Genomic DNA, 23346 nt, shown 5'->3' on the forward strand with positions numbered 1-23346 from the left:
TCCCTCTATGGATATTTCTATTTCTGTACTTGTAAGACTGCACAGGTGGGTCACCTTTATTTTCAACCTAAAGCTTAGTTTAAAGCTTTAAATGTATACATGCACTAAGTCTTACCTAGGCTGGTGCCGTTACATTCAGATGTTACAACTTCCGATGCAGATAATACAAACCCCTTAGTCATTTAACCTCACCGCCTTCTTTCGCTACTTACGGCTTCGTCTTGTGATTTTTCAGCATTTCGATGCAGCCCGATGACTTGTCATTCTAAAAATGGGAGTACTCAACCAAGCAAACTGCGATCGTGTGTCTGCTTCAAACTGAGATGCTCCCCTCACTTCCCCCTTTTTAGATCTAAAGCTCGCCAACAGGAAGAAATTAGTGTTTTAAATACAAAAATATGTAAATGATGTAAAAAGCATAGTTTTGGTTTCAGTGGCATTGCTGAGCCTAGGGTGAGTGACCATCGTCCTGTTGTAGTGATTCTCCATACATAAAGCGCTGTTGTTGCTCTTAGAGTTGCTTTAAGAGTTTAAATGCTTTTGGGAAACATTTACTTTTGCTATTCAGCAGCAAACTAAACTATGGTTTATTTTGGTTTCTTTAGTTTATCGATAAACGTAAGCACCGTATTGCTACAACGGGGAATAACTGGGAAAATGAAATACAATTACACTCACTGAAATGAGATCCAAGTTTCTATCAATGCTTTTATTTTTGCTTAAAGAAACAAAACCTACAAGCAATGAGGAAACTAACCTATATAAGGTAATACTTCCTTCTCCCTCTACTTCGACTGATATTTGAAAATTGTTTTCATTACAGCATAGGTGAAACAACTGTATTCAGCAGTGCTACTGAGAAGGTACAGAAGAGATCAGGTGTAACGCTACCACATAGTAAAGAGATTATTTTTTTTTTTTTTTCCCCATGTCTTAGGATAACCAAAGTCTATGTATTAAAACAGGCGTTTTGATTTGCACATTAAGAAACCCAGAAAAATATTTTAGAAGTTAAATACAAAACAGTAGTAAATATGCGAAATACAGTTGATAAGCAGAGCGATGAGGCAAAAGAAATAAGTATAATAGTTGATTCCTAAAATGTAACACATGGCTTCCCCCCCCGCCCCCTGCTATGCGACATAGTGAGATACTACTACCTTACACAGTGTAGGTGAATTTCATTACCAAAGCATCAATAATGACACCGGGAGGCCCGATATCTGCATTAATATGTACTAACCGTATTGTGTTTGAGGAAAACGAGGTTAAAAAATAATACAGTTTTATGACATACAGTACTTCTTCAGTAAGAGAACTTGTCCAAAGTGAATTCATCCTCTTTCAGCACAGATTTCTTGACGATTTCAAACAGTAATGTGAAAACTGAAATTACAGTACAGCTACTAACACTGAGTGATACTTTGGTTAAATACATACATTACACATTGGTGTGCAGATATCGGGCATTTCACCATGTTCTAGAAGAGATTTTTTTTTTTTTCTGGTACCCTGACATATTTATTCAAAAGTTTGTTATGAACCATCGAGATTGAGTTGTTTATACATTTGATTTATCCATGAGTATTGGCACTCCTTAAAGAACAGATCAAAACTAAACACATTACATAGGACCAATAGAGCAGAATTATTCAAGTTCAATGAAATATTACAAAAAAAAAAAAAAAGGCTTCCTTTTTAGGAAAACTCAGCTATGGTAAAAATATCTACTACAGTGCACTGCACTGTAATAAATATTCAACATAAATTAATAATTTACAAGTACCTGAGCAAGTATACAGAGCACCATAGCACAGCACAGCACCAAAGGCAGTAGCTCAGAATTCTTAAAAATAATGCTGTTTTAAACATTAAAAATTCTAAGTATTGTCATAAAAAAATGAACTCCAGCTGGAGTTTAAAGATAGTGCAAACTTCTGTCTTCACTTTTTAAAATAAAGGTGTCAGATTTTCTTGTCATTTCACATCAGCAGTGTTGCTGGACCTGGATACCTGTGGTGGATGCTTAGGAGCTGGTCTGTTGGAAAGAAAAAAAAAAAAGCAAATTTTCATTTAAACTTTTGTTAGTTCTCACTGCCAAGCAGCATGCTCGAGGCATGAAGATGAAGGGTGAAACTTCTTCGCGTTATCCAAGTCAACTTCAGAATGTAGCATGGGGACATGCTGGGAGGAGATCAGACATATTACTATATACACAAGTCTCATCACGAAGTGTAAATGGAACCAGCAGACTCTTTTTTTTTTTTTTTTTTTTTTTTTTTTTTTTTTTTTTTTTCAGTTCATGTTTTAATTGCTGCCTGGCCAGTGGGATAAGCCAGCTGAATGTTTCAAGTGTTGTTCTTGAAACTCTTTACTTCTTTGGGCGCTCATCAATTTTGCACCTGTTCAAAAATGCTACTTAATGTTGTAGAATAGCAGTTAGTTTCCAAATTCTGAAAGTTACTACTTTCAGAATAACTTAGAATGGACAGCCAGGACCTTACTCAAAGTTCACTCTTACAGTCTTTTTGCTGGAAGCTTTAGGAAACTAACTTGATTCTATTTTTTTTTTAGCAATTAAATGTCTCACTAATAGAATTCCTGTAGCTTAAAACACTGCTTTTATCTTTCTTTGAGCTTATTTTTTTTTTTTCTATGGGAAACTGAAGAATGTTGGGTAAAAAAAATATCATCAGGCATAGGCCCAGTGTTAATAGGCATAGTTATTTCCCTTCCAGATTATTTTTTTCATCATCCTTTTCTTTGAAGTGTATGACTTGTGTGCTTCCTGAATGTTTTGGGTATTATTTTCAGATGATGTAAATTGGTGTGCCGTCGTGAGATGTGTGATTGGAAAATTGTGTTTATTGGTGATTGATTTTAACAGCATTCAGTTCTCAGCCTGATTCTGTAGGTGGTCTGAGTAGGGAATTTTTTTCTGAGAGCACTTTGTGCTTCTCTTGAAATTGATGCTTATTAACACCTTTCTTTTGCAAGGAATTGTATTTATTGGGCAGTTTTTTGTAAATATGCGGTCAGGTGCTTACAGTCAAACCTTCATAGGTAGTAAAAATTCTCTTACTCCTGTGGAAGTCAGTGCAATTGTGCTGACATACCCCCAGTGAGAATCAGTCCGATACCGTGTGCTTTTATATAAGTAAATAGGAAACGGTTGTTGCGTGGCTGTCAGCAATAGTTACAACAGAGCGTAATTACTGAAGACATTTTAGACCCGTCACTGAATGAAGCGTTGTAAATCACGGCGTTCTGATTAGGAGAACTCACCTCAGAGGAGTAACGTGCGGCAGAACTTTTGTGTGTCCAGACACTGCTGTGCACGCGCTGCTATAGCGGGCTTTGGTCAGAGGGTCTGCTGGTAGCGGCTTCTGAGGAGGGTTTGGTTTGTGCCTTTCCTTTTATAAAACATAAGGTTGTATTTATTAGTCTTTGGGACTGACACAACGTACTTAACATAGCAACAAGGGAGCTAAACTGAAGGTAAGTTCAGAGTAGTTGTGACCAGATATATTTAAATGAGTAAGCCATATCTTATTTTTAATAAAAGGGCACTCATATTTTAAAACAAAGCTTTAATACTCTTTTAATTATTTTGTTTCTCTTGGGGTTTTTTTGTTTTTTTTTTTTTTTACTCGAGAAATCCTGGGTGCAGCTACACTGGAGTTAATAACTAAGATTAATTGGTGGCAAGTGAAACAACATAGATGGATTACATAACATTGTAAAAGTAGTTATATCAAAAGATGGAAAGACTAGAAATGACTTTAAAATGCAATTTCAGATGACCACAAAACCAAACTGCTCAAGTCCAGTTTGTATTGGTAGCATCTGTGGAATTGTTTTTAGAGATGCTGCTGTGCTTTCATTCTGTGGAATTAAATGATTCATTAATAAAGAACAGAAGTCATCTGCTGTCAGGCATGAGCTAATGCCTCTTCTGTGTGGTCCCTGAAACACTGCAAACATGGTAACATCTCTATTTGTGGTCTTCATTATGCACAACTGGGATGGATTAAGTGACTTGCTCAGGGCACAGAAAACCTCTCCAATATAACCAAAAACTCACTGGAGATCCTTCTACTATTTGAACTGCGGAGTCATGCTTTTTCGAAGTAATTTTACTCTTAATTATTAGTCTGCCATAACTATCATTAGTAAAGTTGACCGAAAAGAACAAAAGCAGCTTACAGGCATAATATACTTTAAGATCTCCTGAAAAATGTAATCAAAACAAGCAATCAGAGGCATGAATTGCTCATTAACAAAGTACAAGTTTTCATTATTCGCTTTGAGCATCCCTTTGTCTTAGTTTTCATGGCAAATGTTTGCTCTTTCAAGAAGAAAAGGCAGGTTGGCTACCCGTAGGCATTTTGATAAGGAAGAAAATATGGGAGCTTAAGTAAACTTCATATATATAGTAATTTCAAATTTACCACAAACTACATTTTAAAGCTGTATATAACGTCCTCCTCCTTTTTCACTCTTGGCATAACATGTACTAGTTCTTGAGTAAGTCAGAAATAACAACATGAAAAAAAAAAAAAATCTTATTTTCACTTATTCTTATAGCCAAATCTCATATTCAGTATAAAAACTAGTCTTGAATCCAGAAGAACTTGTACTACAAACCAAGATAAACATATCTTCAATAAGAAGTTTGTCTGTGAGCTCTGTCTTTGGGGGTTAAAAGAACTGCAAATATTATTGAAATAATCAGGCCTGGAAAAATGATAAAATAAACAGCACGCTTGTAAATATGTAGCTTTATCTCACAGGGCTATCCTGTTGAAAGTCACGGAGGCTGATTAGATGCTAGCAAAGGAAAGTCTTCAAAACACAATATTTTCCCATGATACAGAACGAGAACCTTAAAAATATTAAGAGATGTTACCATCAGGAATTCTTATCCAAAGTTTACTTTGTGCACTACATTTCTTACACAATGAAATCTTAATGTGTGTGTTTTGCAGTGGAATATACCAGTTTGGAACAAGTTACATCACAGCAGAAACTGATGCTTTTCCAAGAACTGAATTATCTGTACAGTAGAAGATAAATTTGATTCCGTAATAATTTTGTTAAAAGTTGTAACGTTTATTACATGGGAGAGTATATGCATGATCACCTCAAGTGGACAGCATTTAAAAAAAAAAAAAAAGTTGTAACAAACACACAAACATCCACATTATAAAGACAGCAAAACCCAAATGTGTCTCTGAACATCATAAAGCCTTTATTCCCTTGAGTGCCTTCCCTCAAGGACTTTTACATGGTTAATCACACGAAATAGTCTGATCACATCAGCATTCAGCAGTTTGCCTGATCAGTCCCTAATTGTTATTGTATGATTTGTATTTACTCTTTAATTGATGAGTTAGGTCCCATAATTGGGAAGAGGAACTGATCCAGGCTCAGCAGGCTAGAGGCAAAGGTCTGAAGAGCTCAAGATCTGGTAAGGATGAACGAACAAAAAGAGGGCAGAACTGTCCTTGTTCATTTGTTTGTGTTTATTAGCTGTGTCCTGTGTCTGATCACCACCTGCAACACCTGATAGTAAGGAAAGATCAACTTTCTGAGAAGCTCAGAGCAGCTGATTGCTGATGGGACCCCCTCAGCTGCTTTTTTTTCCCTTCTCTTTGCAGGGGAAGCCGAATGAAACGGCTGATCTAGAACAGTTCTTCAGCTGTGGAGTGAGCACCTTCTCACTGCTGAGCATGATGCCTAAGACAAACTCATTCCTTAGGGCCTCTTATTCCATAAGAAGCAGCCATGTGAGGAAGTATGTTGAAATAGAAATCTCACTATAAACATAACTCTGATGGGTACAAAAGCCCAACGCCTGACTTTTTTTTTTTTTTTTCCCCAGAGCTTGTAGAAATGTCATCCTTGAGTTAATATCCTTAAGGAGGAAGCAGCAAAGTGGCTTGTCAGAAAGTCTGTGGCAAGGTGGTAAGAGAGGGTAAAAGGAGTGAAAAAAAAAAAAAAAAAGAGATAATTCAGATAAAAATGGAGATGGAGACTGTGTAATGGCTGAGATGAAGCTCAGAGGAGGAGCACTTCACAGAAAGGAGATGCCAGCACTGGAAAATGCCACCAGGAAAACACATATTCTTAGAAGCAAAAGAAAAAAAAAAAATTTGAAGAAATAAATCCCCTCCCCCAAACCGATTACAGGAAGGTCTTTTATATTCTTTATGTGCGACAGGAGAATCCAAATTGATACAACTTTGTATGTGAACGTGTGTGGAAACTTGCTGTAGCCTTTGATGTGCTGGCAAGTCCGTAGCTCACTCCTAGTCCCACCATGTCGGTGCTTCCCTCCTTCCCCTCTCTCTCTTTCCCCTTATAGAGCTTCAGGTCTTTTAATACAAAGACTTTACGGATGGATTTCTCTGTCCAGTTTTCTATCAGCCACTTAGCATTTAACGCACTCAGTCTCTGTATTTCTGAAAGTATTGTTTTAAATATTACGATCTCTTTTTACATCTCTGCTAGGAAGAAAAACATAATTCTCCTACCGAGCAGCTACAAAGACATCAGGCGCATGAAGCTTTAAATTGTTTCACTGATATATTTTTTTTTTTAAAATAAGCAATTGGAAGAAGGTCCTTGCCTGAAATGCACTGGATGAGAAGGGGTGTCTTCCTCAATCTGTTTAGATAGGAACTTAATTTGAGTTAGCTTTCTGTGTCTAAAGCCAGCCTGAGGTGAACATAGGAGAGGTATTAGCAAGAATAACTGTGGCAGAGCGAGCAGTGAGGTGGGCTCAGCTCAGTCGTACTAGGGGAAAAATAAAAATATTAAGCTGTGTTTCCTGTAGTAAGGATGACCTGTAAAATATGAGATATTTTGGTAATAAGAAGACGACCGTGTCAGAGGCAGCAATGCCAACAGTAACAAAACAAAATGGAAGTGATCAAATCAGGATGCAGGGACTGAACCCATGGCTAGGATAAACCTGTGCAGTTTCCTCGATTTCGGGGGTGCTGTGCTTATTTATACTGACTGTGAATCTGGCCCGTAAATAAAGTATGTTTGCCTTGTGAGAGCAACTGAAAGAAGAAAAAGCTGTTTATCAGTCAAGTTCATCTGCTAAGTGGTTTATTTCCTGGATTTTGTTGTTAGTGGTGGTTTTTTTTTTTTTTACTATTTTACTTACATCTGAAAGGAAATTTTTTAGCAAAATAATAATCCATTCATTGCTGTCTCAACAGCCACTACAGGGAAGAGGGTTGTCTCAAAAATCTATTTGGTATGTTGTGCCTCAGCTGTCCGCTGCTTGAAGCCCAAAGGCAGCAGGAAAGTAGCTCCTGCTTAAATACCCCTCTCGAGGGAGAAGCAGGAGGTGGCAGCTGCGGATCCAGGGGCGCAGTGAATGGTTTCAGATCCTCTGCTCCAGCGCTGTACCGCGGCACCCAGCAGCTGGATGATATTAGGAATGTAGCAGTGATGTTTAAAGTGCTTCCTCTTGAGGACCTGATGGATGCAGTTCCAAGAGAGTGCTGAAGCAAGACATTAAGTAGTATCTATATAAACTAGACCAAGACTATTCTTAAGTTAATTTACTGCTTCCAAGCTTTGAGGGGGTAAATTTGTTAACTTCAGAAGAAACGATTTTCTTCCCGTACTGTGTGTTCTGTGTCTCTAGGATATAAAAAGTCGCTAGGATATAAAAAGTCGCTATTTCTGACAATCCTGAATTGAGGTTATACACATAATTTAGAAAGAAGCCACTTTTGCTTATTCGCTGAGTTGCCTTGAGTTGATCCCTTGTTTGTCCTACTTCTGTTTCACGCAGCAACTGAAAATTGCAAACAGCAATATTTTGCTTGATGGAGTAACTGTCACAATTAATTTAAGCTGCCAAACTCGAAAGCTTTTTGGCAGTTTCGTATCTGTCAGTGTTTGGTAATGACAGTACTAGAGATTTGGTATTCTAGCTTGTGCTTTATGTGGGGTTTGAAGGGGAGGGCACTTAGGAATGTGAATTGTAGTGCTGAGTTGGGCTGCTCTGATGTGCCGTGACAGCCTGGGGCAAACAGTGATGCACCATCGGAATGAGAAATGGTTACTTTTTCTTGGAAAGACTTTTCTCCATCTGTCTTCTCCTAGTGGGAGACAGTGTAAGCTTATAAATTGCTAGGTAAGAAGAAATAGATTTTTTTTTTTTTTTTTAATGGAACCATTTGATTCAGAAATAGAAAATTACTTTCACTTAAAATCTTAACTTTGACCACTGTGAAATATGCAGAATGTTTTAATTAAGAAAATAAACAAGGAACACTGGAGCTAAAGACAAAAGCAACAGACAAAACCAATGCTACTTCAGATTTTCTATAAAACTGATTTTAGAAAAAAACAGTATTTCCCATTCCTCTGAGAAAGAAAATAAATGACTAGCAAGATGGAAAAAGAAAGACAAAAAATCTTAAATACTTCAAAAGCATTTAATAAACTGGCTACACTTATAAAATATGGCCTGAGTGATTCAGTGTTCAGCTTTAGACAAAATTAAAACTAGATTTTGTTGTTGTTGTTGTCGTCATAAAATGTAAGCACACTGCCGTGACACCTCAGCACCGTCTCACCCCTTTTTGTTTCTGTGTTATTTTTACAATCGTTTTTCAAAGCACTGTGCTTCAGCAACTGTTTCTCATAGCCATGCCCTCCTCTAAATCATTGGGAAAGTGTCCCTGGGTAGCTCACAAGGCTGCTGCAGGAAGAGGGTGCTCTGTCCTTCGACATCCCAGCTAGGTTCAGATAGGCACAGTCACTCAAGACACAGCTATCTGAGTACGGATTTGCGGTACGTGCATCCAAATCTATCTGATACTCGTTTAAGCTAGCTCGGTGATAACAGTCACATCATTTTAATCTTGAACTATATCCAGAATAGCACCATGACTACAAAACAGAACTAGCTGGGTGCCTGATTCCTTTGCTCAGACACAGTCACACTACAACTGCAACCAAAAGAGAGAAGCCAGTGATAAGGAAAGGGACAATTTAATACAAATAGCCCTGAATATCACCTTGAGATGCATCTAATTACAAAAAAAAAAAGGGTTACCAGCTGCATTTACACGTTGCAACGAAAGGTACATCTACATGAAATAGTGTGGGTAATTACAAGTCTGCTTTTCGGATCTGGAAAGATCTCTAGAAAAAAAAAACAAACCAAACCAAAAAACAACGCAGTTCATACACCCCTTGGCAGAACAGAAGGACATCAAGCTAACATACCTTTTGCTCTCGTGCAAGACATCTGCAACTTGGCTTCCTAAACTCTATCACCGTATTTGGCACCTTGCTAACAAACCATACCGTTTCCCCTCCAGTTGGGCAGCTGGCAAAATGAGCCCGTGTTTGCCTGTCATACGGAGCTTGTTTATACTCTTGTGTCTTTTGACTGGTGAAGAGAGAGTTGAGGATTCTAAATCAGCTGGCATAAACCAATATATCTACGCTGCATTTCTAAACTTGTACAAAGGAGCTACTGTGGGAAAAGGCCAGTATGAAAGAGGAGAAGACAATTCATTCCTCTTCACTACGTGCAGATACTCACATGTTAAATATTAAATAGAAGAGAAGCTTAAAGAGAATGAATGGTTACCTGGGCAAACCTCAGCGAAGGGTTAGCTGGCAAGGGTCTTTCAGGCACAGCTTGGTGACAGGGCAGCTGGGGAAGGGGTGGCAGGACTCGCTGCGGTGTTTTTAATTGTGGTAAATCATGTGTCTTCACAGGGTTACTAATGTCAATGATCTGATATGGCAGCGGTCTTCTTGGACCCTCTCTCTATAAAAACAACCCCAACCAAAAGTTAGAGACTTCAAGAGTTGACATAAGCGTTGCTACTTTAAAATTTATGGGTTTTTTGCTTGCTTTTCTCTTCTACTCTGCTTTCATCCACCTTCAGCACCTCTGCAACCAGAGAAGCGATTAACAGCTTCCAGAGTCCTACTCAAGCACTAATCCTTCACTGTTCAGATGTAGGATCCTGGTGCAAGTCGGCTGGCTCTGTCCTGGAGACTAACCCATTTCTTTTCTGCACTTGACATCTCCACCTGTCTAAAACTTAGAATCCATAAATGTATCCTGAAGCCTACATCTTCTCCCATTTTACATGTTGTTAGTTCTACATCATATTAAGCTCATGTAAAAATTGCGTTATAATACATTACTTAAATGAGATCCAAAATATATAATATGTTTTTTTTTTTTTTTTTTTTTTTCCCCCCCGTAAACTATTTAGGGACTCACTTTTTGTATGTTTGTATTTTGTGGCTTCGTGATGAGATTTTTGCTGAGAGATGTGGTATGAACATGATTAGGGTCAGATGAACTGGAAGGTCTTGCTGGACTCACGGACCTGCAGTACAAACACGGATTTACTGAACACAACATTCTGCTTCAGAACACTTTTTTAAACGGTAGCCTCTTCTCAGAATGAGATTTTGCAAGGACTTTCTGACTTTTTGTAGTAAACAAGGAAAGTAAAAATTGTCTAGTGCTCCTGCAAGAATAAAAATAAATATTGATTTTTTGGAAACCAGTAGTCTGTTAAATTAGCTTCTGCAATCTGTGGATATGCAGCTTTGTAACACCCAAGAGACTATTCTAATGAATCCAGCATTTAAACAGTAATGACCTCAAATATGAAAGTTTCAGCTCACTCGACTAAGTTTAGATAAAAGGCCATGCAATGTAATAAAACTATTTCAAGCAAATGAAAATAAAGCCAATACTTCCTCCAGTTCTTAATTTTTTATCACAAAAAAAAAGAGGTATATAGTCAAACCAAAACCAACATTATTTACTGGCAATCGGTAAAATTAAACCACACACTGCTGTTAGTTCTTGGTGAATATTTTTGTTGAGGCTGACTCTAACATATTCACACCGTTCGGTGATGAGTGTCAAGATGAGAGCTGCTATGTTTACAGCTACTTTCTACTAATAGCTATTATATTAGAGTATAATTAGGGAAAATGATCATACCTTAGTTTCTCTATTGTCGTCTTTTTACTTGTAAACAACCATCTCATGAAAGTCTTCCTTTTCAGATACATGATTGATCCAGCAAAGATAAGGCACAGGATGGTTATCAGCACTCCTATGGTTAAACTCTTATTATCTGCAACAAAACACATTGAGTTATCTTCTCTCTAGAGCCATCTCTACTGAAGGGTGTTGTGTATATGGATCAGCACTTGCTGCCTGGCCCGGGTTTGTAACTGCAATGCAGGTGAAGTGAATAAACTGTGAATAGAAGACTAGTAAACTCTTTAATTATTTTTCTTTTCTAGACTGATACTTGAATTTTTGGCTTGTTTGAAAGTTATTTCTTTAAGACTGGGGAGAAACTGGTTAAAATAGAATGTTGTAGGTCTCTCCCAACGGAACCCTTCAGTTCTAGTCTAGTCTGACAGCTGGGTCCAAACATGAACACCTCCATGTATGCTCTCTGCACCTGTGGTCAGGCCTTGCTTAGGTTGTCACCTCCAAAGGGGGCCACAAGTTGTACGGGCTGTTGGCCTCATCCAGACACCCACAGGGTGATGGCTGGAGCACTGTTGACCGGCTTTTTCTTCATGGGCTGCCTGCTGTCAGGGTGGGAGGGAGACAGAGGCTGAGAGGGAGAGGAAAGGGGCAGAAATACCCAGCTGTCCCTCAGACATAGGCAGTAGCCCTAGCTCCTTTATAACCAGATTTAAAGGGCTTCGCTGTGCTTTAACACTAGGCAAAGAGTCTGAAATCTGGACTACTGTGGTCCCGTCCAGATGGCTGTCAAGATCAATCTGGGGGGTAAGCGAGGAGCTGAAGGAAAGCCTTCAGCAATGGTGTGTGCTCTCAGAGGGATGCTCTGCTCATCAAGGGGCTGCAGCCTTCTGCACTTGTTCCAGTTTTCAGAATGCTTTAAGTGGCTTCAAGTCCTTTGCCGGGACCCAACTGAGGCACAACAGCGAGATGAACCCTGACTAGATGACTTGCAGCTGCAAGGAAGCCTTATGGCTTGTGTCAGCAATAGCACGGCCAGCAGGGACAGGGAAGGGTCTGAGCCCTGTGCTCGGCACTGGTGAGGCCACACCTCAAATATTGGGTTCAGTTTTGGGCCCCTCACTGCAAGACAGACACTGATGTGCTGGAGCGTGTCACAGGTCTGCTGGGGAGTGGCTGGGGGAACTGGGGGGCTTCAGTCTGGAGAAGAGGGGGCTGAGGGGAGACCTGACAGGAGGGTGAAGTGGGGTCTCTTCTCCCGAGTAACAAGTGATGGGACAAGAGGAAATGGCCTCCAGTTGCACCAAGGAAAGTTTAGATTGCATATTAGTAAACATTTCTTCACTGAACGGGTTGTCAAGCATTGGAACAGGCTGCCCAGGGAAGCAGCTGAGTCACCATCATGTAGATGTGGCACTCAGGCACATGGTTTAGTGGAGGCCTTGGCAGTGTAAGGTTAATCATAAAGGTCATTTCTCCAATGTAAAGGATTCTATGATTTTTAGGAATAGGTAAGCAGCAGCTCTGACCGTTATAGATACGTGATATGATCACTGCCTGGAGGAGAGGATGTTGAGATTCTTCAGGACCGCTGACCTAAAAAATGCACACTCCCACAGTAGGAGAAGCATCTTCAATCTTTGCTCTGGTAACCTGTCATCACTGTCTCTCTTATCCTGACTGATTTGCAGCCAGCTGGCTCTCATCTACCAGCCTAAACTCACTCAGATGCTGCTGAACAGTCAGCAACACTGAGGGAATGAACTACATGTGGGGCTTGACGGGGCATGAAGTGCTACGCTCTTTACCTTAGAGCACTGCAGAATTATAAATCCCTCACCATCTCTAAGAGATTAATAGAATTAATAAAATAAGATTATGCAATTTAAATTAGTGAACTTGACTACCTAACAATTAAATACTTAGGGCTTCTTTGTAAGAAAAATATAGAGTGTCAAACACATAGGTTTATTCTAAGTCAGCTGGGTAAAATCAGTTACAAAATACTAATGAGACCACGTGCCTTGTTTGACTAAGATGAAAGTATTTTATTGAGCTAATCCTTCTGTAATTTGATTTAGAGATGTTCAAACTACTCAGATCGTGATCCAAACCACCCCATCAAGTGTTCATATTTAAATCCAAGTGTCAGTGATAGAAAATTAGGTCCTCTAGCAATTTCCATATTTTTTTTAATCCCAGTAAAATTGAACGTAGCACTGTCTTTTGAGAAAAATGGTGAAAATACCACACTATATTCAACAATTTTTAAAACAATTTTCTGTTTAATTGAAGTGTTGGCTTCCAAAGCACAAAATGCAAGAATTATCAAAGATGTCCTGTATTTATCGTCTCCAGTTAGCGTTCTCTATGCAGCACGTTATTAAAATATATTTTGTAGCTCCCTAGATGCTTAGCTTTCAGGTAAGCTGAAAAAGGACTATAATGCCTTAGAGAAAATCTTAAAAGAAAACATTTAACAAAGAATTAATCACACTTGTTCAGTGCCTGAGCACGGTTTCTTTGCTATCTTATGGACTGGTAGGTATTTTGAAAAAACATCTTTCAACAGTGAAATCATAATGTAGAGCTTTGTCATGGAAATGACCGTGATGTCATAAATCCAGTATTACAATTCACTGCAGGATCTGGCATGTAGAGAATACGATCGATTTTGGTTTCGAATTGTATTATTCATATAAAAACATGCAGATCATTTCCCAGCAAGTTTCAGTTTATATATGTACATGTGAGTAGACTGTTTGTCCTGTCACGTACTCAGACATAAATCAGACACATCTCGATGGAAGTCACTAAAGTTACAGTACTCTGGACAAAAATTGGCATGTGATGATTATCAAATCCTATAAAATTCACAATGTGTAAAAATAATTCTTTCTGAGTTTGGCCAAAGGTGAAGTAAGATACTATATAGCTAATGTTCTGCAGACTGAAAAGGGGAAATTGAAACACAAATTACAGAAAACGTATGTCTCCTGCCACTATCATATGTGAGGGCAACTTCTGGCAAATGTGTGGAAGCTATCTGTAAAATCTAGTTTTAATCTGATACGGTCAGAAGTCTGATATTTTCCACAATACAAAAGCTCCTTCTTGGAAGAGCTATGTGAAATATATTTCTGAATTTTGATTAGGCAATAATTTTGCATTTCTAATCACTGCAATACTCACTCTCCATTAGGTACATAACTATAGGAGCAGGCTGTGTGTACAATAAGGTATTTCTGGAGAACACTGGAGCTTGGCGTATCTCAAGGTGAATCCAAGAGTACTGCAACATTCATCTACCATGGCAACAGGATTAGCACAAGTGTGGGAGTTAGGTCCTCATCCTCGGCTTAAATCAATACCATTTCCTATCTACTGCACTCAGCTACTAAACTTGACCATGTATCTTAAAAAAAAAAAAAAGGCAAAGAAAAGAACCTGCCAGGACCACTGTGCCTTTAGTTATGAAGAAAATTGATGTACTCTGCATCCTTGCCTTAGCTTCACTAAATTCCCAGGTTGGTGCCAATGTGTTTGGATTAAGCCGTTTGATTTACTGACTCATTTCCCAATCTTGCAAGCTCACTGCTTACAAGACACTCTGTATTTCCACTCTTTATCACGGAAACAACAGGTAAAGCATGAATTACTACTAACCGGCTTGTCTAATTGGCCCGCTGTCCATACTGCCACCAAACCCTGGCTTGTCACAGTAGGGGGGTGCCCAGTCAGCCTCGCAGTGACAGTTCTTTTTATTGTTGCAGACCTGCAAAACAAGACAAATGGCTCAACGTGGAAAGGCTTGCCCTATACACATATATACCTGAGAGCAGCACTGGCTGATAAGGCCTCCTGATCAGGTAGCGACACGTCTGAAAGAAATAAAACTTTGAGAAGAAAAGAGATGTACTGGGATCTGCCTATTGGCACAACTAAGATGGCACAGAGCAACTCTGAGTGCGAGACACCATGGACTAACAGGGATCCTAAAAAAAGCATTATTTATTTGGCAGGTAATCGTTTGAGTTGCACCAGCTGACAATTTCAATAATATAAGGATAATCACACACCTCTTAAGTCTTATTCTCTCTTTGCCTCCAGCAGCAACATGATCTGCTTTCTAACTTCTGTTCCTTCTGCCTTCACAGGAACAAGAGTCTCTCTGTGCTGTTAAGGCTGTAAAGCTTTGTCAGCCCACTTGAGCACTCCTATCCATCAAGGGCTTGCACTAGGCTGCATACTGATTTTTCCACTGCTCAGATCCCCCAGCTCTAAGGGGAACCAGTTGCTGGAAGAACGTGTGAAACTGGAATCAGGGCTGAGGAAACCCTCCCTTTGACATCATCGCATCTGCACTGCCTATACGGATACAGTCCTCAGGGTTCTGGTGGCTTTAATCTGAGTTAAGGAACAACTAGCAAGACCTGATTTACCAAATTCTGCCTGCAGAATAAGAGAGCTCTGAAGGACTGGAGTCCATCGTTAACATCAGCCTGTTCCTGCTGCACAGAGCAGAAGGAGCTGGAAGACTCATGGATTTTTCCTCAGGAGGTCCCAAAGTTCCCAAAACCCACCCAAAAGAAGGGCTGCTTTTTATTTCCTTCTGCGGCCACCCAAGCAGTGGCTATGAAATTAATTGAGAGGCTAAAGCTTTGTGTTGTATCAACAAAATGCACAAACCGAACAGGCCAAAAAAATCTTGTTGCACAGGAGAGAGATGGCACAGTCATATGTAGATGCTCAAATTGATTTTTAAATAAAGTTTCTGGGATTAGGGCTAGTTGTCAATAAAGTACTTACATCTGTGCTAACACTGATCTGCCACCACCATGGAGAAGCCACAAAATAGATTAATAAATGGGTTTCTGAGTAAGACATTAGTGAGTTCACAAGAGTTTGCAAATATGCATTTTTCTGGCAAGGTCAGTTGGAAGGCTTTCAGAAAGACAATACTGGTTGTGTCTGCAGAGTATTAAAATATTCACACAGCTTAGACTGGCTATGGTCGTGTAAAATGCAAAAAAATAAAAAAAATATTTTCAACGACAGCAAGATAATAAAAAATACCATTCCTTAAGCATTCTTTTTAAAATTAAAATGCTTCAGGAGTTCCTATCTACAGTTCCACAAGGTCATTTTTTGCTACTCAGGAGTCACCAGAGGGTCTCCGTTGAGCAGACACGAAGATGCCAGTCTAAGCTGATGCTCATTCCGGCACAATGATAACGTGCAGCACCATCACAGTTTCGCAAATGCAGGAGGATAAAAGAAGTTAAAGCAAATGAAAATCCCTTCTCAGGAGAGGACGGAGAATTTCCTGTGGCTCTTCCAAAGTGGTCGCCACAGCTTTATACAGAAACAAACAGATCATCAGCAAATCATTAATAAGGCATAGCTTGACACAATTAACATGTTCATAGTATAAACGAGGTTTCAAAACACTTTGATATTATGAACTGATATCATCAAATTTTTCATCCTGCACCGCTTTCATACCATGAAACTCATCAATATGGTTTTACTTTAATACTTTTGGAAATGCTTTTCCATTTGACTGTCAGCTCAAATGCATATTTTAACTTCTCTGTTCCCACACAGAAACTGTATTTTTTGAAATGTTAATGAAATTCTTCATGAAGGGAGGGTAGACTTAAAATTGCTTTGAAGATGACAAAATTCCTTTTTATCACAGACTGTTAATTAAGAACAAGATAATTACTACTTGATAATTTTTTTTTGTTAAATAAAAATACTTTCATTTCTTGCAGTTCATATAAGGGACACTGAAAACAGAAATATAGAATAAAAAAGGATTGCAGTGAATTTGATATATTACAAACAATCACAGATCCCAAAGCTATTACGTAAAATTATTTCTTGTCCAGTGTTTATTGACTGATTGTAAAAAAAAGTGTTTCTATAATGCTTACTCCACGTCCATGGCACTTTGTTGCACATTTATGTACACCAAAAACACTTGTATTCTGGCACCGGCGATTAAGGCAAATCTGCAAAATAAAGAGAAAAGGAGTTTTAATAGGGATAGAACTGCTGGTGCTCCCAAGGCATCATGTCCTCCTCTGTATGTCTGCTCATCCATCAGTGGTTCTCACAGCTGTTAAAGATTTCCCAATACACACGCTGCATTGACAGTATATTGACAAAAAGATAAGAATACCAGAATTAAGTGGTGTCGTCTTCTTCTTCTGCCTTTATAAGTTATTTAGGTCCAAATCTGTGAAAGTTGAATTCTGCTCTTGACTGGCATCCCGGCCAATACTGAATTTCAGACATAGTTCATGTTTGGTTGATATGCTGAGCTTGTGTAAATAAACACTTGCAGTTTCCCTGAAGTGGAACTTGTGGTGAGCCACTGGGGTTTGGGGTTTTTTTTAAGTCAATTTAAAAACCAGTAATTTGCATTTTTTCAGACCTAGGAATGCACTGAGCAGGATTCTTCCACGTACCAGGGCTGACTGCATTCATGTCTTCACAGCAGCAGATGATTCCTCAAGGAAGGGTTCAGGTCCTCTCGTGGTGTTAATTAGCATAATTCTGTTTATATTAATAGTGCAATCCAATAATTTTTTTATGCTAGTACTGAACTTGGACCCGGGACAGCCTGAATATTTAACTGAGGTCATTGATATATATGGGCTCATCATTGTTCTTCAGCAAAACTCAGACCTGCCTAAGAGTTTTGCCAAACTAAACAATTTTTTTAGTGTCAAATAGAAACCAACAATATTTAAAGTGTAATAATAATCTTATATGGAATGGAAGTAAACAAATAGCATATGCAAAGTAATGTTTGTTTGTTTGTTTTCCAGTATGGGTTAACTTATCTAATACCACTGAAAACTAAAGTAAAGCAAGATTAGCACCATCTAATAATACCATCAAACATCCAAAAGACTGATGAAGATGTCTGTAACGAGAAGTTATTCTACTGAAAAAAGAAGAAATTAGGGCTGGAATAAGTGTTACTATGCTATGTTGACCAAAAAAAAAAAAAAAAAAAAAAAAAAGAAAGAAAAAAAAATCACTGCACAATTTTGCTCGTGTTTAACTGCAGTTCAGTTCAGTAGTACTAAAAGTCAGTCACAATAATTAGCATTAAGCAGGGAATAGTGTTGAAGGAGACGACAGGGATGCTTAATCAGGGCACTTATCCCCTGGGGAGAAGGAAAAATGGAAAGGAAATTAGAGTGAATTGGCATCAACACGCATGCATGTAGAGAATATGGTCTGATTACAGCAGTATTCACAATTCAAATATTCACAGTGCAGTAGCACACAGAATTTTGATCACATTAAAATGGCTGCATTTCAAATTGTGTATCTTCGGCTTAGAAAACTCAAGAATATTTAAATTCATATTCTTAATCCATAATACAAACGCACTAATGTCCTCAAAGTAAAACATACAATTTCCTAAGTATTAGCCTGTGTATTCTATAGTGTGTATGTGTATGATTAGATAGATTAGAAAGATTAAATACTCATTAGTAAAACATAATGGGGTGCTTTCCCAGCGTTGAATTTTCTTTGAAAAGACATTTTATAACAGATTGACTTAGAAATGTTGTAAGGGTTGTTTTCCTGTAACAGAACTGTAGTTTCACTCGGGATGTATTTTAAACCCATTCCCAATGCAGTGTGATAATCCAACGTAATTCAAAAGCATTCAAAAATTCAGAAGCTTACTTGAATTTACCATAAATTATCAAAGAACTTTTTTTTTTTTTTCTTTTTGCAAGTAATCCACTGAGGGTATGGAAATCTTCATTTCAACAGTTCTTGGGCTCCTTTCCACTTCCCCCCGCCTCTGTAAACTCATGGCTGTCTCTCATTTTTCTCTGTTCCTTTTCTTACAAAAGAAAAACTAAGAATGAGACATTTGAAATCTGGACTATGTTCACTTCGGATGGTTCACAGAGTTTGTAAAATATGATTAAAAAACCCCAGTTTTGGTGGCTGAACATCAATGAATTTATATTTTTCTAATAGTGCCTACAGAGATGGCTTTTCCTGCAAGAAAAAAAAAAATAATGGGGTGTGTGTGGGAGCCATAATCAGCAGATATAATAAATTTTGAAACATGAAGTTAATGACAATTTTGAAATGCTATAGTAACTGGGACAGTGAATGCGTTGAACTCTTCATAAATTCATTAAAAAGCCTGTAACGTATTTTGCTGTACTTAGCAGAAAACCTCTCTCCTACATGGACAGATATTTGGGACTGTCCTCAAAAAATCAGTTATAAAATGAAGCAACTTGCATTTCATCTGCAAATCTGTAATCCAGAACAGAGGCCAAAAGAAGAAGGGAGTGAAAATCTGACTCAGTGTGAGCATGAGAAACAAAAAAAAAAAAAAAAAAAAAAAATCCCAAGGCCAACCCCAGCCAGTTTAGTACAAAATACTTGGCAGCATGAGCGTAGTGATGTTCTTGTTTGGGAGTGTTTTGGATCCTTACTTTTCCATCTTCGCACTTGGTTCCTGACAGCACGAGACCAGGGTCGGGCATATCATCACCCAAGTACACGTGGGTACCACGACACAGAATCTTGCCACCTTCCTGAAGTGGGATATTGGTTTCTATGGAAACAGCATTGGTACCAATTACAGGTCGGTTTGCACCTCCTTGACACTGGATTTTTCCACATTTGGCATCTCTGCAGGAAATAAAGCCAAAGATAAGTTAAATAACGTTAAATGTTATAAACCCTCTCCCACCACCCTTGCACGTGTGCCTGTGTTTGCAGGGAGAGACCCTACCTGGGTTCACATTTAGCAAAGGAGCTCTTGGAGTCTTTGCCACAGTTGCCGTAAGGATCACCTGCAGAATTGACTCTCTCAAAGCAGATCCCAGGAGCAGGTTTCGCACCTGAAACAAAACCTAATCAGAACTTTCATCTCATACAAGGTGTTTTTAATAATCTTCTTTGAGCTCCACTGATGCTTTAGGGGAAGGTAGGATGTGATCTGCGTATTGATGAAGCACAACAAAACAGTTGTGCTGGATCAGCATGCTAATTGAAGAGCCTGAATGTGCGCTTTTCCACTGTTATTTGTCTCTGTTGGCAGTGCTGAGAAATAGACAATGCAGAACTCAATCTCTTTCAGAATTTCTCTAGATCATATCCCCCTTGTGAATCCTCCTAGGACACAAAAACTTTTAGCAAATGCCAAATCTAGTTTGGTGAAGAAAGATGAAGGCCAGCTGGTAAGTTAACTCCCTTCTTTTTACGGGAGTCCATCTGACTCTAGCAAGCCCCCAAGAGCTAAAGCCAAAGAAAATACTTTTCAAGAAAGGCCTTTTTAAGTGCAATTCAGAACAACAAGAAATCAGAAAAAAATCCAGTTGCAGACTAGTGTGCTATGTGTCTGCAAAGACATGACCCCATGAATGCCATCAGCTCGAGTAATGCACTGGGGAAGGAAGGGAACCCATCCCCACCTTAATCCTCAGTAAATCTACCCCGAGAGTGAGCTGAAAGTGGAGAGAAAGACTGACTTGAAAGAAGGGTTGTTTCTACCATGGTCATAGAAGTAGGAAACTGGGAAGACATGCAGCATCTGGTTCTTATCTACTGTAGTCTTTTATGATGGAGACATATCCTAACGGCAAAGGAACTTCCCTGGTGGGAGTGGTACTGGAAACGTTTGTGCAGACAGATTACTCATCCCTATGTTTCAGAAGTGAAAAGGTACTACTAGAACATCTATTCCAACGTCTTGTACAGACACTCTCCTGTCCATTTTCCCCCAGATTAGGACCAACTATTGAGTATCTTCTAGGGGAAGATACATGTGTTCATCTGAAATGTCTAAGAGGAGGGGGATCTACTACCCTGGTTTGACTGGTGCAATAATTAATTAGGCCATGTATTAGAATTTAATCCCTTTGTTCTATTGAGAAGTGTGGCTGTTATTTGCAGCCAATAATTGCTGCTCCTTGCAAGATTAAGAGGCCCTTTGCAAGGGCCCTTTACTACCCCATATTTTCTCTCCGTGAAGATAACTCATAGCACAATCAAGTCATTGCCAACATTTCAACTACTGCAATATGCAGACTTGCTTTGAGGAGACAAGGTAAGGAGATGCACTGGCTAAAACTCTTAACAGATACCTGCTAGATACAATTTTATACTTTTGATAGATCAGCCAAACTAAAACATAAAGAACTAACCACAAATGACGTGATAGCCTAAAGGCTGAAAATACACCATTTCCACAGTGTTCCCCAATTTTTAACAGAGACAGAATATCTGAGTTATATTTTTTTCAAATGTTTTGAGCCACTTCCAATTGTGTATGCCTCTAACTCTGGGTAAAACAGATATTTTATTTAAATATTCCTGAAGATTTCATTTGAAAGCCTTCAGCGAGGAAGAAGGTTTTAAGAAAAAGGGGTCAAATTCTTGGAGAGGAAAATACAAATATGATTGTAAAACTTCCAGTTACTGTGGATCTTTTCAGTAATAATTTAGAGATTAAAGCCTCCATTAATTATCTGCATTGCACAGTCGGAAGCTTGACTAATACTATATACTGCTGAAGAGCAATCTAATGCTATTAAGGACAAAATATTAAAACTTGGAGAGGCTTAAGATGGCACCCTCTTTTCCTTCTTACATTTTTACATACTGAAACTGGAAAACTCAGAAAGAAAGGCACAGAAGGAACAGAATATGAGCTGTTGGTTCCCTGGAGAGCAGGACAAGAGCTTGAAATTCTTTGGAAGATTACGATCAAGCTTGCTGAGTTCAGAACATTTCTCAAGTCTGGAACTATTAAAAGGGACTCCGACAGGAGTCTTTCACTTCTTTTCATTAAGCCACAAGCAATAATCAAAAAATCAACAAAAGCATCCAGACAAGGCACTGTGCAAAAAGCAAAGTCAAATTTCCATTTTCAGCGTGTAGATTCCTCCTCATCCTTCCAGGGCAGGCACATTAACTATTCAGCTTGATACAAACATTAACATGTGCATATGCTATGCCAGCTTTAGAAGGAAAGGGGAGGGAAGGAAAAAAAATAAATGCTGTAAGCAAGAGGCCAAGGAAAATTGTTTTTTCTCCCACATCTGCAAAGACCGGCTTGCTCAGCCCCGCCCTCCCCTGCATCTACCATGATCCTATGCACTTGCTATAGGTCTCGTTTTTTTCTTGGCTGGGAGCTTTGTGCCCCACGTAGTTGAGGCAATGACATATCATTGCAACGACTGGAGGCTTCCTTGGAGCTGTGGCAGCAGCAGCCCCGAGCACAGCCACGCTTTCCTCAGAGCGGTGTGTGGCTCCAAAAGCTGCCAAAAGCAAAACGAATGCTCAGGTCCTGTGCTCTGACTGTAAACGACCTAACAAAAACTTATTAAACAGATGGTGTTAAAAAAAGAAAAAGGCTCACTGAAGTACTAAGAGAGTCTGAGGTACTTATCTTCCTCTTTCACCTGGTGGAACTTTTGTTTGGTTGCTTTTTTTTGAATACAGAAGTCAAGTGTGCGACACATGATGGAAAGCAGCCTGCCGGAAGGACACCACATCTGCAGCATCCTTGCAGGTCTCAGACAGTGAGTTTTAACTCCAACCAATAATACTTGACAAGAAGAAAGATCTCATGGAGTACAAAAAAATGCTCCCTTGGCAGGCTTGGAGCAGCCTGTCTATGAAAACACCTGGTACCCAGTGATCATCTGTGGCTTGGAAACCAGAATCTAACTTGAATTTCTGTCTTTGGTATCAAACCAGAGCACGTTGTTGCTTGGGATTCAGATGGCTGTTCCCTCTCCTGACGGGTTTCTCACAATATTTGGACTTTTTAATAGATGAAAACATATTGGAGTGTAAGAAGCTGAACAGATGGAGCTACCAAGTTAAAAGGAGGGTTGCAGAGGATGCTGAAGGAAGAGAATTGTAATGTTGTGTTTCTGGAGGAAACCCATTTATCATGATTGCACCATGTAAACTGAAGCAGAAAGTCCTGTCTTTCTCTATTTCACTACCTCTACAGGCAAAGGCAAAATGATTTGTGAAAGATTTCCCGTGGTTATTAAGTGCTTTGAGCTGGATAAGCAGAGTTTATTTCACTTTGCTATTGATAATTATAGTATCATGACCCCATAATTAAGGTCCTGTCAGCCTTTCCATGCCAAGCCTTATTCAAGGGATTAAATCAGCTGTTTGAAACTGCAGAAGGTCAAAGCTCACCACTGCAGTTGTCAGCCTGGAGACTATTTATTTTCTCCAAATGTGTATACCGATGAGCCCAATTCTTTCCCTATAAGGAAAAAAAAAAAAAAAAAAAAAAAAAAAAA

At 39.0% G+C, this 23346-nt stretch overlaps 1 protein-coding gene across 1 annotated transcript in view; it reads right to left on the bottom strand.

Moving 5' to 3' along the window:
- Positions 1 to 1508: 1508 nt before the first annotated feature.
- Positions 1509 to 23346, bottom strand: part of ADAM12 (ADAM metallopeptidase domain 12) — a 171759-nt gene continuing 149921 nt past the window's right edge. The window contains exons 15-23 of the mRNA XM_026851654.1: positions 19809 to 19917; positions 19507 to 19705; positions 16957 to 17034; positions 14684 to 14792; positions 11018 to 11153; positions 10280 to 10388; positions 9632 to 9814; positions 3286 to 3413; positions 1509 to 2038 (exon numbers count right to left, since the gene is read on the bottom strand). Of these exons, the coding sequence (XP_026707455.1) occupies positions 1978 to 2038; positions 3286 to 3413; positions 9632 to 9814; positions 10280 to 10388; positions 11018 to 11153; positions 14684 to 14792; positions 16957 to 17034; positions 19507 to 19705; positions 19809 to 19917 (1112 nt within the window). The 3' untranslated portion in view covers positions 1509 to 1977. The remainder of the gene's footprint in view (positions 2039 to 3285; positions 3414 to 9631; positions 9815 to 10279; positions 10389 to 11017; positions 11154 to 14683; positions 14793 to 16956; positions 17035 to 19506; positions 19706 to 19808; positions 19918 to 23346) is intronic.

The sequence above is a fragment of the Athene cunicularia genome (genome assembly GCF_003259725.1).
Source record: "Athene cunicularia isolate RWA chromosome 6 unlocalized genomic scaffold, athCun1 chr6_part1, whole genome shotgun sequence".
Lineage (NCBI taxonomy): Eukaryota > Metazoa > Chordata > Aves > Strigiformes > Strigidae > Athene > Athene cunicularia.